Source organism: Lycium ferocissimum, chromosome 3, assembly GCF_029784015.1.
Source record: "Lycium ferocissimum isolate CSIRO_LF1 chromosome 3, AGI_CSIRO_Lferr_CH_V1, whole genome shotgun sequence".
Lineage (NCBI taxonomy): Eukaryota > Viridiplantae > Streptophyta > Magnoliopsida > Solanales > Solanaceae > Lycium > Lycium ferocissimum.
The window spans coordinates 25278004-25296255 of record NC_081344.1 but is presented as its reverse complement, the minus strand read 5'-3'; the positions used below and the strand labels follow the sequence as shown (position 1 = coordinate 25296255).

The following is an 18252-nucleotide window of genomic DNA, read 5'->3' as shown; positions in this document are numbered from 1 at the left end:
AAGAATCATTGCAGATAGATTCGATCTACGTATTATTTTAACTATATATATATGCAGCTTTTAAAAAAATGGTATGAAACTTTTGTCCAAAATTAATTGTTATGCTTTAGTTTTGCTTGAATGCCTGAAGTATATAATTATAGTAGTACATAATGATGGGTCAATCTATCACTAACAGTAATACTGGCTTTTTTACACTACTTAAATAGCGGGGATCGGTAAATTTTAAAAGTTGATAACCTATGTATTTACAAGGAGAAATCAAAGAAAACTTGTGTAGTTAAATCATTAATCAATTTTTTGTTTGCCTTTAGAATATCAAAAATTCACAATGAATGGCTTGTAAGATTGTGAGTCGTACAAGTATGAACTTCGTTTGCGTAGCATTTGTACAACATAAGACTAACCGTGTACAAGTATAACCCGAACAGATTTTTAGTTGAAGGCTTGTGAATATCAGGTGCTACTTGAAGTACAAAAATACTATGAAATCAATCAATGCAAGGAGATCTATGTTCCTAAATCTTGCCAAAAGTGGCTGCTTTGAAGCTAAATTTCATCAATTATTATTGCTCCTGGAGTATCGTTAATTTTAATGTCATTATCATTTCCTCGAACAGTAGGAAATGGTTTTGTAGCTCTTTACAAACTTTTTTTAGTTTTATGATCCTTTTACTAGAGATCTTCATGTTTTAAACATAAGAGATATTCATGTTTTAAACATAAGAGATCTGTAAAAAATACATAAGAGATCTGAAAAGGCCATTTTCTTTTATTCAAACTGTAAGAGAATAAGATATCTCATTTCCTCGAACGAAAGTGAGTACATCTGCTCCTTATTGTATTGGTCTTCTGATTAAGTATTCTATATATATCCAATATGAATACTCAGCACCACCATATTACACACAATTTTGAAGATCAAAGCCTTAATGTGATTTTCTCATTTTGGTATTGGTTTGATAAAATATCATCCAAAACATATAAAGTTCTGACTGGTCGGGTCATAATCATAATTCTTAGTAGCTTTCAATTTCAGTAATATGGATTCTTCAACTGAAAATTTTCTTTTCTATATCCGGACAAGTCATTACTCCTCTTGACCATGAAGAACATAAATCAAAGCTTCCTCATCACTTCATTCTTCTTACTTTTATCTCTCCTTTTCATGTAGTATTTGTTTCCCCGTCATTTTGTCTGAATATGCTTCCAGGATCTCAAAGAATGCTGCTCTTGAAATCAAAATCCATCAGCGTCAATGCGTTCAGTCATATTTACTAGTGTTACTATACATTTTTCATTCTTGACAGCTTAATTTGGGATGCTCATAATATTAGAAACTCATCTATTTTAATATTCAAACTTGATTTTACCTTTACGCAATGACAATGTGTATTATCTACAGGTTACAATCCATAGTAAATGAGCTTAGTCACGTGGACATTTATAATGTTGATTAGGCAGGCAGATTATTAATTATAGCAGGTTAAAATACACTGATAGTATTATAAGAATTATTTATACTGTTAGCGTATGTAAGGTAAATACTTTAAAATTTGGTCATCAGCTTGGTGATGAACCTTGTGGATCAGCAACAATAATAGGAGTCATGTTTGTTGGCTACCCTGAGGGGTTTGGGGATGTTAAAGGGTGGATGTGTGGCATACCTGCTTTAGCCTTGTGATCCAATTGTCAGATCACTTCTCATTCTTAAGGATCAAATGAGTTGAAATATACCTGCCTAGTGAATGAATTAAAGAGTCAAAAAAGCAAACTACTCTGTGAAGAATCTAATCAGCAGGCTCTTTTGTCAAAGGAGGTGCCATGAATTCCACCATGGTATTCCTATCCAAAATCAAGGAAACCTATGTGATTAGTAAAAAAATTGGAAGCTTTTAACTTCTATATAAATGAGGTGTAAAAGAATTTTTATACTATTAGGTAGCCCAAAGGATAACTACATGTAACATTCATAAAAAAGTGGGATAGGTAACCCAACAATAAGATAGATTACCTTACAATAGGTTAAGATACAAAATACTTTATACAGTTAGTATATATAAGTTAAATCTTTTCATGGAGTCTCGTGTCAATCCGTTTTGTGAAGATTCAATTATGGCGAGATGGAATGTTAGTTAAGTATTCTATACATATGAAATTTTAAAGGTATAATTCGAGTATGAAATAAAGTATATTTATCTACTCCGAAAAGGGAAGACGAAAAGCTAGCAAAATATGATTAGGCAAAGGAGTAAAACCCATATCTCACCTCCATGAAAATCAGAGGTTGTATTGTCAAGAGGGCTATTGAAGTATCTTTGTATCCAACTTGATAGCAAATTGACAGGCCACAAAGACATAAGCCTGTTCAAACCCCATATTAAAGGGTTCCTTATGTCTTCTTCATCTTCGTCTTCATTTAAATGATCCCTATCATTAGTGTAATAATATCCTTGTTGGACATCACAGTTAGTGAATCCTTGCACCTGATATCGACAAACCGGACAAGTATTATGGCTTTGCAGCCATGGAACAATGCATTCAGAATGGTAAAAATGCTTGCAAGGTAACTCCGTAACATCTATCCCAACTTCCAACTCATCTTTGCAAACAGGACAAACAGAGTCATTTTCCAAATGGTTTGGTGTTAGCACAATTCTTGGCAATGCATCAATTGCTGAAGATGGTGATGGAGGTGGCCCTAGCGTATCGTCTCTAGTTACTTCTTGAATCAACTCTTCCACCCCATTTTCATTTGATGATCCTAGGGGAGTATTATTATTCGCTGGTAGAGAAAGTATGTTTTCATGAGGGTCTATAAATTGGAGAACGAGTCTAGCACGTTGTCTAAGTAGATGAAATTCATCACCAGGGTCAAGATTTTGTAGCCTGATTGATGGATTAAGAATTAGAGCCAAGGCATCATGAAGGCGCGAATTTGGAGATGGTTGTAGCCTTATTGCATCCGAAAGGACTAGCCTACGTCTTGAAGCATCAAGATCATAGTGAATTTGGCTGAAACAGCGAGGGCATAATATTTCAGATGGATTGGTTGAAGTTGTCCTGAATGATCTTTGGCATTGTTGACACCAGTAATGATGGTAGGTTCTCATTCTCTGGACTCCATTGACTACAACTCGAGGGCGAGGACGAGGGATCAAGGACATGATATTTCTAGGAAGATTGAAGGGTAATTGAGAGGTGGGTAAGAGAGAAATGGGAAGGTTTTTATATGAAGACTAGGGAGGGGAAATAGAGATGGCTTTTTGGAAATGCTTTGCATGAAGAGATTCTTTCTTCTCTAAAAGGATGTTGTCCATTTGGCAACTATCTTTCCTTAGTCCTTCATGTCTCCTCTAATCAAAAGTAAAGCATAAGTCAGAGTTATATTGTTGGTGTACACGAAGAAATCTATTTCCAAAAAGCTTCCTTTTTCACCTGAAAAAAGTTGAGTGTATCTCCAATTGTTAGTAAGATTTAGTGATTACAAATTACTACTCCCTCCATCCCATAATAAGTGTTATCTCAGCCAAAAACACGCATATTAAGAAATCAATAATGCAATGTGAAGTTTACCAAATTACCCCTATATAATAAAGATTAATTACTTTTACCTTTTGATTAGAGCATGCACAAGAAGTAAACTTTTTGACATTGGAAATCCAACAATACTAAGTTGCTATATAGCTTTTCCAATCATCATCTAGATGTTACTTTATTGTCTAAGGGTAGAATTGAAAAAAAATAATCAATTTATCTCTTGATTCCCTAAGGGGACACTTATTATGAGACAAAAAAATATAATGAGCATACTTAATGTCCTTTTGAGTTTGTGATCTTGCATATATGTGAGCATTTCTTAATGGGTTTAACTTTTAGGCAGTGTGTACAATAAAAGTTGTAAATAGCCTATTATAACAAGTTAAATTACATGGATAGCATAAATTTTTTTTAGCAATACATATATATATATATATATATATATATATATATATATATATATATATATATATATATATATATATATATATATATAAGTCCTCTAGATGTCAAGTAATCTGATTTTCATTCTTTTCAGTTTTAGTTTTAGAAAGTCACTAGAAGAAAATAAATGAAATGTTTTATGATACTTAGATAAAATTGAGTGACTTTATTGTTATAAAAAAATAGTTCAGTGGCTTTGTGACACTTAGATAAAGTTAAATGATTTTTCTTATTTAAATAATACTACGAGTAATAATTTAGTGATCGTGATGAAATAAAATAAAAGTGAGTGAACATGCGTGAAATTTCTCGGCTTTTTGTTCTTGTTGTTTCAAGAACGCATATGGTATTGTCTCAATAATAAGGCTCATTATTGACCAGTGAACACTTATCATTTTACCCTTTGATTTTAGCTTTACACTTACTATCAGGAGTTACGGTTCTTTATTTTAAAAAAATTATGAAAATATATCAAGAAAAAGACTCTCTACCCTATTTGGTTTTGTACTATTATTATTAAGGAGTTAAACAAATATTTTGCTCATTATTTATTATTCAAATTCTTTAAAAATATGCTTAGCTAAAATTCAATCATGATTGAAACTCTAGACTTTTTTTTGGGTACAGATATAATGTCTTGATTACACCAACCATAAAATTATTTTGAAAATGATGCAAGTGAAATACAGTTTCAAATAAATAAGAAAAAAATAAATAAATAGAAACCTCCCAACTAAAAAGCTACTCTTAAGAAAACACGAAACACACATTAGAGAGCTAGTATAATAGGATGAAAATAGGGGGGGTCAATGGGTTTTCAAAAACTGATTGAATTGACCGAACCGTACCATACCGAATCGATTTCTAGATTTTTTCTAATAAAACCGAATATTTTAATATAAATCTATAACCGTACCGAATTAATAGGGTGGGATTTTTATTTTATAAAAAATACTCAAAAAAAACCAAACCGAATAAACATATATGTAGAAAATATATTTATATATCAAAGTTTATAATACATAGCATTAGATATTTTAACTTTGGACCTTGCTTTGGGATGAATTTAAATGGGGAGGACTATAATGAAAACCTAAACCTTACATAAAATTTCGAACACTACTACACGACATAAAATCTCGAACACTACTACACTAAGAAGAATAGGTTTGCACTAGGTTCTTGTATATTGTATATGATATTTTTTCTAGATTTTGAAGTTCTTATTCCAATAAGCCATGATAGCCTCTACATATAACTTCATCTCGCAAATTCTTTAACTAATTAAAAATTTAGTATAATTACCCTTTCCCCATTACCATTGAAATCTATACGACAATTATTTTATGTAAGTGCACCAGGCTGCCCTTAGTTTTCAATAATTTTTTATGATAAAAATATTCTTTAAACACCAACTATCATAAATTGATACAATCGTTGGCTTACTGCCTTGTTATCTGTAAGAGCCATTCCAATTTTATTAATTTGTATAGTTCTAGTTTTAATAAAATTTTATAATAAAAAGTATTCTTTTAGAAGCAACGAATATAGTATTTATTTTATAGTGTTCCTTATAGGTTATAAGTAGATGTCCTCGTATTTGTGTGGTTCATCGATAATGTTAGCATTTTCGGTTTGTTTCTTCCATTACTTTTTAATTCTTAACTTCTATTATATTATTATATTTGTATTGCATTAGGTGATTTTTAAAAAATATCAAAAATTAACCGAATCGTATTGATACCGAATTGACTGGGACAATTTTTAAAAGTTTAATTTTTGTTATATACAGTACAGTAACCGAAAAATTGATATGGTATAATTTAAAAAAAAAAACCTGCCGAACCGAACCATTGACGCCTTAGAAAATAGTAGGGCATAGAAAAGGAAACAACCTTTCTCGCGCGTCAGCTAAATGAGTAAATTTCACTTAGTCATCTAAATCTTCAGAGGTGGGGAATAATATTAATGGAAACGTCAACACAAAAAAATAATAATATAAAAATGGAGAATTTCATTATATTAAACTATAATTTAGTAATTTGTTAAAGACAAAAAATAGTTTGGTAATTTTAGTATAATAATAAAGTAAAAGTTGGCTAATCATCCATGAAATTAAGAGATAATGGTCAAAAAACACACTTTGAATTAATATTTTTTCGGGAGTTTCACACCCCAACTATTAGCTTTCCCTTTTCCTACTTGAACTATCATCATTTATGTATTAAAAAAATCTCAAATATCAGTTATTTCTTTTTCTACACGAACGATGGTGATAGTTCAGGTAGGAAAATATAATAACTGATAGTTGAGGTGTGTTTTAATATATAGATGGTGATAGTTCAAGTAGAAAAATGGAACAATTAACTGTTGGGGTGTGAAACTTGCGAAAAAATCATTAGCTCATGAAATTGGAGTCTGTTTGGATAGGCTTATGGCTTTCGACTTATAAGCCAAATCCACAAGTTAGAATTTATAACTTATGTCTTTTGGCTTATTTTTATTATTTTGGCACAAGTGTTTAAAAACACATTTTTTATTTCACGCAAACTGTTAAGAGCTATTTTTAATCATGTCCATTGGCTTTTATAGGCTGTTTAGCCAAGCTTCTGAAATTAATTTATTTTGAAAAATATTTTTTTCGAAAGAGTACTTTTGGTGAGAACTAGTCTGTATTTGGTCAATTAATTTAAAAAATATTTTAGAGACAACCGTTAATATTTGACCAAACTTTTAAATATATTTTTTACTAAAAACTTGGTAAAGCACTTTATTTTTTTTTAAAATAAACACTTTTAGAGAAAAATAACCTTCTGATCAAACGGGCTGTAATTACTTCCAGTGACACCCATGTCCCTGAGTTAGCCAGGACAAAGGAACTCTGCCGACTCAGTCTCTGGATTGGGTTTGTCTTTCTCTTTAAGCCATTCTATCAAAACCCCAAGTATTCCCTCATTTCCTCTTTCTCTCTTCCTCCTCCTCTCTCCAAACTCTCCCAGGAGAGAGACAAAATTTCCCTCCACCCTCAAAATTCTCTCCATAGATAAAACTCTTTCCATCCCTACACTCAGAAGCACAAAATTTGAGAAAGAAAAGACACAAAAAAATACAACCCAAAATGTCTCACTCTGTGTTTCAAACAGCTCAAATAATGCCCATAAATAATACCCAACTTATCCCTACCTCCACCAAATCCTTATTACCCCGTCGAGCATCAGTTCCTTTGGTCCGTAAACTTAACGTTATTATCAAAGCGTCGTCAACTTCACCGTTAATTGACGGCAGCGATGCGGTTGCAGGTTTAGAACGGTGTTTTCAAGCATCACCGTCAGTTGATTCTCCATCATCGTCATCGTCAAATACAGTAATGTATGCACCGGTAATGAAAGGAGGGAAATATGGGGCGTTAGGTGCAGTTACATTGGAGAAATCCAAACTTGATTTGACTCAGAAACAAACCAAGTCTAGCCCTGAGGTTTGTGCCTTATCACCTACTTTTTGAGACGAATTTGATAGTTTTGTTGAGTATTTAGTGAACAGATGATTGGCTTTTAGCAACTTTATCCTTTCGTTCATAGTAATTATTTTCTTTTACTTTGAGTGAAATTTGTCTGCTGAAATTGTGGTCTCCTTATAGTTGTATTTTCCTGGTGAAATTCCATTTCTATACTATGTTGTAAGGATTTCAGTTTGTAAGTGTGTCAATAGTGTTGGGATGAAAATAATGATGGAGATTGATGAATGATGAATCATATGCTGACCCCATCTAGCTTGGGATTTTGATGTAGTGCTGCTGTATTTTGTCTTATGCTATTTATATTTGATATCTAGCTAGAGTAAATCCCGAAAATTGGATAAAATGTTCATGGTGATGTAGTTAAGATAGTCCAACTTCAGATATTTGACATGAAGTTCTACTTTCTAATGCGTTGTAAAGATATCAGCTTCTGAGTTTTCCGATCATCTATCGTGCTAATTGTTTAAAGCGATGAAGTGATGCGAAGCAAGGGTCTATTGCTTTATGGGTGAAGCCATGCTTGTTCAGACAAGCGTGCTTCAAATAATGACTCACAAAGCGATCCCAATGTGAAACGGTCTGTCCTTCGAATCTCAACTTTGAGGAGTTGATTTGGTAATAACATTGTTGTTTATTGGATGTTGAAATTAGTTATTTTAATTCAAACACAAAGCAGCACTCTGGTCCGCCATATCGGCAGCAATTTGGTGGGTCATATGGAGGGAAAGGACCTGAGAATTTTTAAGCGAGAGAGGAGAACATAGTTAGCAGCCTTAAGCAGAAATGTCTCTCTTTGCTCCTTTTTGGTGTAACAACGTCTCTGCCTTCACAAGGTAGGGGTAAGGTTTGCGTACATACCACCCTCTCCAGACTCCACTTGTTGGATTACATTATGTATGTTGTTGTATGGGTAGAATCAATGTTAATGATATAGACCCCATGATAGATTTTCTTAGTGATCTGCACAGTTTGTTACTAGTGTTGTAAAAAGCCATCGTTTCGTGGTTTAAAGCAGTGAAGTGATGTGAAGCAAGGGTCTATTGCTTTACGGGTGAAGCCATGACCTTCAGAGAAGCGTGCTTCAAATAATGACTCACAAAGAGATCCCAACGTGAAGCGGTCTGTCCTTTGGGTCTCAACTTTGAGGAGTTGATTTAGTAACAACATTGTTGTTTATTGGATGTTGAAATTAGTTATTTTAAGTGCAATTGGACTAGGAAATCAGTTGATTCTCCGTCATCATCGTCATCGTCGAATACAGTAATGTATGCGCCAGTAATGAAAGGAGGGAAATATGGAGCGTTAGGTGCAGTTACATTGGAGAAATCCAAACTTGATTTGACTTAGAAACAAACCAAGTCTAGTCTTGAGGTTTGTGCCTTATCACCTACTTTCGAGACGAATTCAATATTTAGTGAACAGATAATTGACTTTTAACAGCTTTATCCTTCATTTATAGTCTCTCCATCCATTTTTACTTGTTCGGTATACTTGGAATAGATGTCCAGCTTGGAAAACCAAGAGATAATTTACCTTTTCATACCTATTTGATGCATACAACAATACATACAACCTACCCAGTGTATTCCACAAGTGGGGTCTAGAGAGGGTAGAGTGTACGCAGACCTTACCTTATCTTTTGTGGGAGAGGGAGGCTGTTTTCAACAGACCATCGGCTCGAGAGAGAAAAAAAGATTTGAAGCATGATATCAAGAGAAATAGGACAACAAAGTAGCAAGATCAAAGAAAATGAAGAAACAGATAGTAGTACACTTTGAAGACTTATCTACGTGATTATAACTAATACTACTAATAAGGAGAATACTATTAGTAGTATTCGTATTTGATGCAAATACAGGAATTTACAGAAGGACGAAGCTAAAATCTAACACTACATAACTAAGCTAAGAAATAACTAGGATAATATTTTCATTGATAAGCCTTTGAAAATGGCAAAAGCTCAATACATATAGGTGAAACATAAATAAGGAGCTAGAGACTAAACTGAGATAAGGAAAACTTACAATGGTAATTGAATAATAAAGCAACTAACTAAAGGGACTCAAATGCAAGAAATAAAACCTACCAATATTTATTAAATTAATAGCTACGTCTCCCGTCCAAAGCCCATCGTACACCCTCAACAAGCAACTCAATTTCAGGCCATTTCCAGATCGTATCACTATTTTACCCTTATTAATAATTATTGGGTTAGAAACTTCACGAAATTATAAGTGGTTGCACAACTTTGAAGTATGTTTGATTAATTTCAATAATTTCGATCATTTAAAATAATTAAGGGTGATATAGTAAGATTGCCATTTTATTTATTGCTCGTTAAGGGGTGTGCCAAGTCAAACATGGACAAGTAAAAATGGACGGAGAAAGCAGTAATTATTTTCTTTTACTTTTTAGCTTTTCTTGACTGAAATATGTCAGCCGATATTGTGGTCTCCTTATAGTTTTATTTTCCTGGTGAACTTCCATTTCTCTGCTATGTTGCAAGCATTTCAGCTTGTAAGCGTGTCAATAGTTTTGGAATGACTGGTCCTGAAAATTATGAAATGGAGATTGATGAATCATATGCTGACTCCATCTAGCTTGGGATTGAGATGTAGTGCTGCTGTATTTTGTCATGTTGCTATTTATATTTGATATGGAGTTAATCCCGAAATTGGATAAAATGTTCATGGTGATGTAGTTAAGATAGTCCAACTTCAGATATTTGACAAGAATTTCTATCCTCTGATCCATCGTAAAGATATTAGCTTCCGAGTTAACTTTTACTAATCACTAGTGTTATTAAGAGCCATCATTTCGTCGTTTAAAGCAATGAAGTAGCGCAGAGCAAGGGTCTATTGCTTTACGGGTGAAGCCATGCGCTTCAGAGAAATGTGCTTCAAATAATCACTCACAAATAGATCCCAACATGAAGCGGTCTGTCCTCCGAATCTCAACTTTGAGGAGTTGATTTGGTAGCATCATTGTTGTTTATTGGATGTTGAAATAGTATTTTAATTCAAACACAAAGCAGCGCTTTGGTCCACTAAACTGGCAGCAATTTGGTCGGTCATATGGAGGGAACGAAGGCATTTCTTAAGAGAAAGAGGAGAATATAGTTAGCCTTAAGCAGAAATGTCTCTCTCTGCTTCTTTTTGGTGTAACAGCGTCTCTGCCTTCACAAGGTAGGGGTAAGGTCTGCGTACACACCACCCTCCTTAGACCCCACTTGTTGGATTACACTGTGTATGTTGTTGTATGGGTAGAATCAATGTTAATGATATAGACCCAATGATAGATTTTCTTAGTGATCTGCACAGTTTGTAACTAGAGTTATAAAAAGACATTTTTTCGTGGTTTAAAGCAGTGAAGTCATGCGAAGCAAGGGTCTATTGCTTTGCTTTAGGGTGAAGCCATGAGCTTCAGAGAAGCGTGCTTCAAATAATGACTCTCAAAGAGATCCCAACGTGGAGCGGTCTGTCCTTTAGGTCTCAACTTTGAGGAGTTGATTTAGTAACAACATTGTTGTTTATTTATTGGATGTTGAAATTAGTTATTTTAAGTGCAAATGGACTAGTATAGCACATATATATATATATATATATATATATATATATATATATATATATATATATATATATATATATATATATATATATATTTAGTGCTTCTCTTATTTCGTAAATTGTGCGCTTCATTTCAAAGGAGTGTGCTTCAGTTCTCGCTTTTGGATTCAAGTCCCATAGACCTTGTTGCTTTTTTGCGCTTTTCATTTTTAGAAACACTGCTAATCATGAAGCTGAAAAACAGCTTTAACGGTGTCCGGTGTTGAGAAAGCCCCAATTCAATAATCATAGTTAGAGTTAAGGTTTTGTTAAAGTAGAAGTTTTAGTCAAAACTTTGAGATTGTGTAGGAACATCATTTTTCATCTCTTATTACTCCCTCTGTCCCAATTTATGTGATACTCTTTCCTATTTAGTCCGTCCCAAAAAGAATGATACATTTCCTTATTTGAGAACAATTCAACTTTAAACTTTACCTTTTACTCTTAACGAGATGATCTATAACCACACAAATATCTTTGGTTTGTTTTAGACCACAAGATTCAAAAGTCTTCTTTTCTTCTTAAACTTCGTGCCCAGTCAAACTATATCACATAAATTGGGACGGAGGGAGTATTATATATGAGCACCAAAAGCTTTTTTCAGGTGTGTCTAGTGTTCCACAGATAATCGCATATCAAAATCTGATTGTTGTGAAACTGGGCCATGTGAATGGAACTGAAGTTTCTTGTTGTATTCTTGAGTAGTTTCATCTTAGTTTTCCTTCAGATATGTTGCTAGAAAAAGAATGGAGGTGTAGACACATTGCTTTCGCTACAGAATAAATTATGTAGCTGAGCAAATGTGTTTGTTTCATCGCTGCATGTTTGGTAGGAATGGAGAGTTTTGCAATGTGGGTTTCCTGGTGCTGTTCAGGATCCAGCACAGAGAAATTAGATCTGGCAACGTTTCTGTTTCTTTATGTGCTTTCAGGCAAAAAAATAAGGAGCTAATGTTAAAAACTTATCGGATATAACTAACTAACTAACTATAAGTGAAAATACGTGTCCAAAATACTTGAATCTGAAGTTGATTAAAGCATCCTAGATGTCTTATATGCCTTTACCAAATGCATCTCCTTGCTAATTTGGTTCGAAAACATCTCCTTCCTCAATGAATTGGAAAGAGTGAGTAAAGAACATGGCAAAAAATTAATGTGCGTCAACTGGCTTAGATGGTGTGAATTTGGCATGTGTTTGCTTTATATGATGAGAGAATATTCCACCTATGTTTAAGAACCTTGTTCTCTGTGTTTTGCCTGATCTTAAGCTTTCGTGGTAGACTTAGTGGTACAATCTGGTAACTCTTTGGGTATTGAAAAAATTGGCTAATGTCGTGCAAATCACAGCTTTCTACCGGTGGAGGAGGTGGAAATATGGGAAAGAATTTAAATCATGGTGGTGGTGATGGAGGTGACGATGATGGTGATGATGATGATTACTTTGATGACTTTGATGATGGTGATGAGGGAGATGAGGGTGGACTATTTAGGAGAAGAATGATACTTCAAGAGGTAAGAGGCTTCTGCAGATGGAAATAGTTTCTAGTAACTCCTGTAATAAACTTGTAACATTATTGTACCTCTCATAATCTCTCATTTTTCAGTTGTTTGATCGGAAATTTGTTGATGCCGTGCTAAATGAGTGGCAGAAGACAATGATGGATTTACCAGCTGGGTTGCGGCAAGCCTATGAAATGGCAAGTTACTTTATGTAATGTAGTTATGTAGTTGCATTAGTGTATGTCTAACTTTAGTCGTACTTTTAATCCAGGGTTTAGTTAGCTCTGCCCAAATGGTGAAATTTCTTGCCATTAATGCCAGGCCGACAACAGCTAGATTTATTTCCCGGTCACTTCCTCAAGGATTATCAAGGGCATTCATTGGCAGGTACCACATTACCCAAGTCCCAAAACACTTAGAAAGGCAAAAATGCTGGACAAAAGCATTTCTATTAGATATTCAGTGTATGTATGATTGCTGGCGTTGGAGAAATTACTTTGCCGATCCAAGCATTATGCAAATTGATTAGCTTTTTCTTTTGAAATTGTACGTACTATTGATGTCAAAGACTAGCACTAAGAAAGTGCTGTGATTACATTCAAAAAGGGAGGGCGAAAAATAAAACAATCGAAACCCCAGAAAAACTAAGCTGCAAAAGATTCGATTTACTGCATAGGGGTTTCGCATCATCTATCGACTTCCACTTTACACTAAAATGAAATCAAAAGTATACATTCAGATTTTGATCTTCAGTACAGAGTTGTTGTTACCTTCAAAGCATCTTCGATTTCTTTCCTTCTAAATGCACCACCATGCATGCATGTATGCAGTTCCAAGCATTCTTCAGTTTCTTAGAATTAGCCCTTTTTGTGCCAGCATGGTAACAGATCAGCAGGTGAATTAGGGATGACCTATTTCAGGTTCAAAACATTGAAGAACATATGCCAAATTTGAGAAGCGAAAGGACATTGAGGAAAAAAAAAAGAAAAAAAAAGAGATGTTTGCTTGAACTTGATTCTGATTCTCCTCCAAATAGAAAAGCATTTGCTGGCTAGTTATATGTCCCTCTCTGATAACTAGCCATGTAAAGCACATTAGTTTCTTTGGTGCCTTATATGCCCCTTTTGCAAGTTGTCTTGAGTTAGACAAGCCTCTCTGATAACTAGCCATGTAAAACACATTACTCTCACTGGTGCCTTAGAATTCCAAACCTTCTTCCAAGACCCATAAGTTTCTTGGTTGGATTCTTTTACTAACATGCAGTAACATGACTTCACTGAATAGGAACCATCTCTCTACTGCCCCGTCCAAATTAAATTATCTTCACTGTTGTTTAAATTTGGAACTGAGGAAAAAAGACCAGAAAAAGCAGCAACTCTGCCCATTTCCCAGTTTAGGTTTATTCTGAAGATGATATTCCAACTGTTGCCTTCTTTACTTTATGCTACACTGAGACTGTTGTCCACTGCTAGATGTATTTAGAAATCCCTCTTATGATTGTAGCCTATGATGTTTTACTGTGAGGCCTCAAAGAAGTTTGGTTAACAAGCATTTTCTTACTGGCGATCATGCTTTTGCTTCTTACCGCGCCTCACCTAAAGAAGATATGAGGATACTTTGGTTGTTCTCTTAACATGAAATGAACCTAGTATAGGGGTGAAAAAAGAAATTCCCCAGCACTCATCCATCACGGATTGTCATGCTTATTGGAGATTATTATCAATGAGCATGGAGTGTAATGTAAAATGGAGCTGAAGTTTACTTGTGGGCCCCTAGATCTTAGTTTCATAAGAGAATATGCTGCTTGGAAAGCATTTTGCTTCAGTGAAAGTGGTACGCTATAGTTGGGAACAAATAACAGAGCTCCAAAATTTATAGATATATCCAAAATGCGGCTTCATTCTGGAATGTTTGCATCTTAAAATAGGAGGAGCAGAATTCCACAATACAATGGCAGCATTCATCAACTTAACAGGGGAAAGGGATACTCTGGAATGGAAGAAGGATAGTAAAGGAATTTTTACTGTAAACTCAGCATACAAAGACCTGTATGTATCAAGTTTTCAAGAAGAAGGATGGCCATGGAAGATGATATGGAAGACAAAAGTACCTTATAAAGTGAACTGTTTTAACTGGCTGTTGGCAAAAGAGGCAGTGTTGACTCATGAAAACCTGAACAAAAGAGGTTTTCACTTATGTTCTAGATGTTTTTTGTGTGGGGATCATAATGAGACAATCAGTCATCTTTTCTTGCACTGCAAATGGACAGACCAGCTGTGGAGGATGTTTATCAACCTAAGGAAGATCAGATGGGTGAAGCCTGGGAGCATAGAAGGAGTGTTAAAGCGCTGGAACAGGGATGGGAATGTAACAAGAAAAGAGGAGAGATGGAAGATTGTCCCATCATGAATCTGGTGGACTGCTTGGAAAGAGAGGAACCAGAGATGTTCTGAGAACAAGCAGAACAATTTACAGAATTTAAAGATGAACTTTCTAGCTCTTTTTTATTTTTGGTGTAAACAGGAAATTCTAGGTCAGACAGAAGATATTTTTGATGTGTTAGATCTCTAGTAAGAATAGAAAACTGTAGAGATCAATGCTGTAAATGTAACCTTTTGGAGGGGGACTACATATTTTGATGTAGTACACCTGTGGATATATAGATTAACTGTTACAAGTCTCAAATAAAAAAAAATAAAAAAAAAATTGGGAGGAATTGACATAATTGGTTATCCTTCTTAAATTTTTGTAGTTGGGATTTCAGTGAAGGAGGGGGAGTGCAGGGGAAGGGGGATCTTGTCTTTTCCTTCAAAAGCTTGAAAGCTTTGAGCAGGGGTGTTAATGAGCTGAGGCATCTGTGAACAGAACATGGACAGCTCGTCTATTTATGACACGACCCAAGTTCAAGTTCAAGCTCAGTTTGTGCTCAATTGTTCAACGAGCTGAACTTGAAAAACCTCAGTTGGTTGATTTTTTTTTTTTCCTTTGAGAGGGAGTTGGTTCATTTATTTTCAAAAACGTAAATAGCTTGTTATGTTTTCTGTTTTCAATTTTCTCACCTCAAGAGCAGCTTGCAGATTTACATTGATGCTTCTAGTTGCCTGATTTTCTATGAATCTTTAACACAGGATGATTGCAGATCCGGCATTTTTGTACAAGCTGCTTCTAGAGCAAGCCAGTACAATTGGTTGCTCAGTTTGGTGGGAGGTAAAAAACCGTAAGGAGAGGTATACTTGTTCAGTTCAAGGAAATAAAACTCATTTAAGTGCTCATGCAGGATATTAAACAAACATGTTTCCCCTTTTTTTTTATTTTTAATCTAGGATAAAGCAGGAATGGGATCTTGCCCTTCTTAATGTGCTTACTGTAACGGCTTGCAATGCTATTGTTGTTTGGTCGCTTGCTCCTTGTCGTTCATATGGAAACACATTCAAGTTTGATTTGCAAAACACATTACAGAAGCTTCCAAACAATGTCTTTGAAAAGAGTTATCCACTAAGAGAATTTGACTTGCAGAAGAGAGTTCATTCCTTTTTCTATAAGGCTGCAGAGTTCTGTATGGTTGGACTCACTGCAGGAGCTGTCCAAGGGGCTCTATCAAACCTTGTTGCCACTAAAAAGGAGGGAAGGTAGATATTGGTTGGCATATTTGGCAATTTAATTTCCCTATTTTTAAAGGTAAAATACCAGACTGACACCTTATCTTCCTGTCTAATTCTCTTTTGCTACTATTGTTTGCTAGGTTGTCGGTGACTATCCCATCTGTGAGCAGTAACGCGCTTGGTTATGGTGCCTTTCTTGGTCTTTATGCGAACCTCCGTTATCAGCTCTTGTCTGGATTTGACAGAGCTGTAGTTAACCACTTTGATGTTATTGGGGTGGCTCTCTTCTTCAGCACTGCCCTGAGGTATACTTTCAGTAAAATAAATGGCGGTAGCATATGCAAGACTTGAAAGTATCTCTTTTTCTTTTTTCAACGAGTGCAAAGTTTATTTGTCAACTACAGTTCATGTTTTGGTAGTTCATGTAGGCTTACCGAGCTTAGGGAGAGTAAGGTTCTTGCAACCTTAACACAAAAATGATATACTGACAAAAGGAAAAAAAATGATATAATCTTATGAGTAGAAAAACTAGGAGTATGCTCCATGCAGAAACAGCTTGTCTCAATTTGCTACTTTTGTTTTGGAAAAGAATGAATGCTTCAGTACCTACAGTATAGCAAAAGGTGTAAAATTGCATTGCTGTTTATGATTTGCACTTGTAGTGTTTGTTGATTCTTCCGATAGTGCTTAAATGTTTGCACAGTCTGCACCATCTTAGTGTCCATTAAAACTAGATTGGCCTTGGTTATATAAAAGTAGTTTCTGTTATCCTAAGAACTGAAAGGATAAAAGGATGCAATGTCTTCGATTTAGAGGGTTAATTTTGGTGCTCATTGGGTTCGATTTTTTCTTGCTTAATAATCAGCCAAATGTATGCAGGGTCTTGAATGTTCAAGTAGGAGAGACATCAAGACTAGCTTGGCTTGGTGTAGAGGTGGATCCACTGGCCCATTCAGATGATGTCTTGAAGGCTTATAGTAGACCTACTGAGGGTCTTGATCAGACTTCTTCAAAATGGTTCTTATCCAAAAATGCCATAGTTTCGGGTCTTGGTCTTCTTGGGATCAAACAGGGTCAGACTGACTCGGCTTCTGAGGGGGAAACACCAGCTCCTAAGGCTCGGAGAAAAAGAATAGTCAGGAAAAAGGTAACAAGTGGAGCCTAGGTGGTCGACGAAGTAGCCGCCATCACTGTTCAATTTTGTAGCCTGAGAATTTAATAAGCATTTAGTGTTTGATTGAACCACAAAGTGAAGACAGCTTAAATGCAAGTCTGATCACGAGCGTTGCCATGTCCGCTACAGCAGAAGGTGATCAACTGTACTAGGATGCTGGGGAAGCTCTCTTCTCAAATTTTTGCCTCATTTATTTCCAAATTTTCTTAAATCACTGATATACATGAGATTACTTTGGCTATCAGGAAAATATTTGAGGATGAACAATTAAAATGAATTCCCTAGTTAGGAGTTAGGTATATTGCTGCAATCCTTCACTTTCATGCTTTTAGAATTTGTATTTAAATGGTCAGACAAATTATAATTTTCATTGAGAGAAAAATGCAGGGCCCTGCTAGATTTGGCAGAGGTCTTGTATAAGGGCTCATTTTTTCAAAATACAAATGTTAATGTAATTACATTGGGTATGTTGTCGTCAATGTCGGAATAAATTTCATCATCAAAATTGCACCTTAGGTTGTGACATAGGGTCGATAAAAGATGAAATCCATAGTAGATGAACTTTTCAATTGTAGTAAAAGTAAATAATACTCCATTTGTCTCCGGTAAGCAAGCAAGTGAACTAGCATATCATTGTTACCGAAAAAAGGAATTTCATCATCAAAATTGTTCCGTTAATATTACTGGGCTAATTCTTATGTGTAATGTCTTTCGTTCCAAGTTCTTACTTTTTTCTTCAAATTTTTTATTATGTAGATATATTTAAAAATAATATCAAAAAAGGGTAGATTTAGGAATATTCTTGCTGACTCAGAGTGCTATTACTCAGGAGCCTTTTTTTTTTTTTTTTCAGGGGCAAATTCCACTGAAG

The 18252-nt window shown here is 34.9% G+C and overlaps 2 protein-coding genes across 4 annotated transcripts; one reads left to right on the top strand and one right to left on the bottom strand.

Moving 5' to 3' along the window:
• Window positions 1–762: 762 nt before the first annotated feature.
• LOC132051068 (probable E3 ubiquitin-protein ligase RHC1A) lies at window positions 763–3188 on the bottom strand. 3 transcript variants are annotated; one of them, XR_009413565.1, is made up of 3 exons: window positions 2270–3188; window positions 1668–1845; window positions 763–1227 (listed from the first exon to the last, which is right to left on the bottom strand). XR_009413565.1 is itself a non-coding variant. In XM_059442365.1 (2 exons), the coding sequence occupies exons 1-2, from the start codon at window positions 3165–3167 to the stop codon at window positions 1811–1813; spliced, it is 933 nt and encodes a 310-aa protein (XP_059298348.1). In that variant the 5' UTR covers window positions 3168–3188; the 3' UTR covers window positions 763–1810. The 3 variants fall into 3 exon arrangements, 1 of the variants encoding a protein (XP_059298348.1); XR_009413566.1 differs by having other exon boundaries at window positions 1738–1845; XM_059442365.1 differs by having other exon boundaries at window positions 763–1845.
• A 3914-nt stretch (window positions 3189–7102) lies between these two features.
• On the top strand, window positions 7103–17795 carry LOC132050101 (protein RETICULATA-RELATED 1, chloroplastic). Its single transcript, XM_059441158.1, has 8 exons — window positions 7103–7459; window positions 12453–12617; window positions 12710–12802; window positions 12877–12992; window positions 15734–15832; window positions 15929–16234; window positions 16348–16512; window positions 17087–17795. The coding sequence occupies exons 1-8, from the start codon at window positions 7103–7105 to the stop codon at window positions 17370–17372; spliced, it is 1587 nt and encodes a 528-aa protein (XP_059297141.1). The 3' UTR covers window positions 17373–17795.
• The last annotated feature ends 457 nt before the right edge of the window (window positions 17796–18252 follow it).

Coding starts and splice junctions, on each gene's coding strand:
- LOC132051068 (XM_059442365.1), bottom strand. CDS start 3,167: ATGTCCTTGATCCCTCGTCCTCGCCCTCGAGTTGTAGTCAATGGAGTC. Junction 1,846..2,269: donor AACCTCTGATTTTCATGGAG/GTGAGATATGGG, acceptor GATTTTGGATAG/GAATACCATGGTGGAATTCA.
- LOC132050101 (XM_059441158.1), top strand. CDS start 7,103: ATGTCTCACTCTGTGTTTCAAACAGCTCAAATAATGCCCATAAATAAT. Junction 15,833..15,928: donor GTAAAAAACCGTAAGGAGAG/GTATACTTGTTC, acceptor TTTTTAATCTAG/GATAAAGCAGGAATGGGATC. Junction 16,513..17,086: donor TTCTTCAGCACTGCCCTGAG/GTATACTTTCAG, acceptor AAATGTATGCAG/GGTCTTGAATGTTCAAGTAG.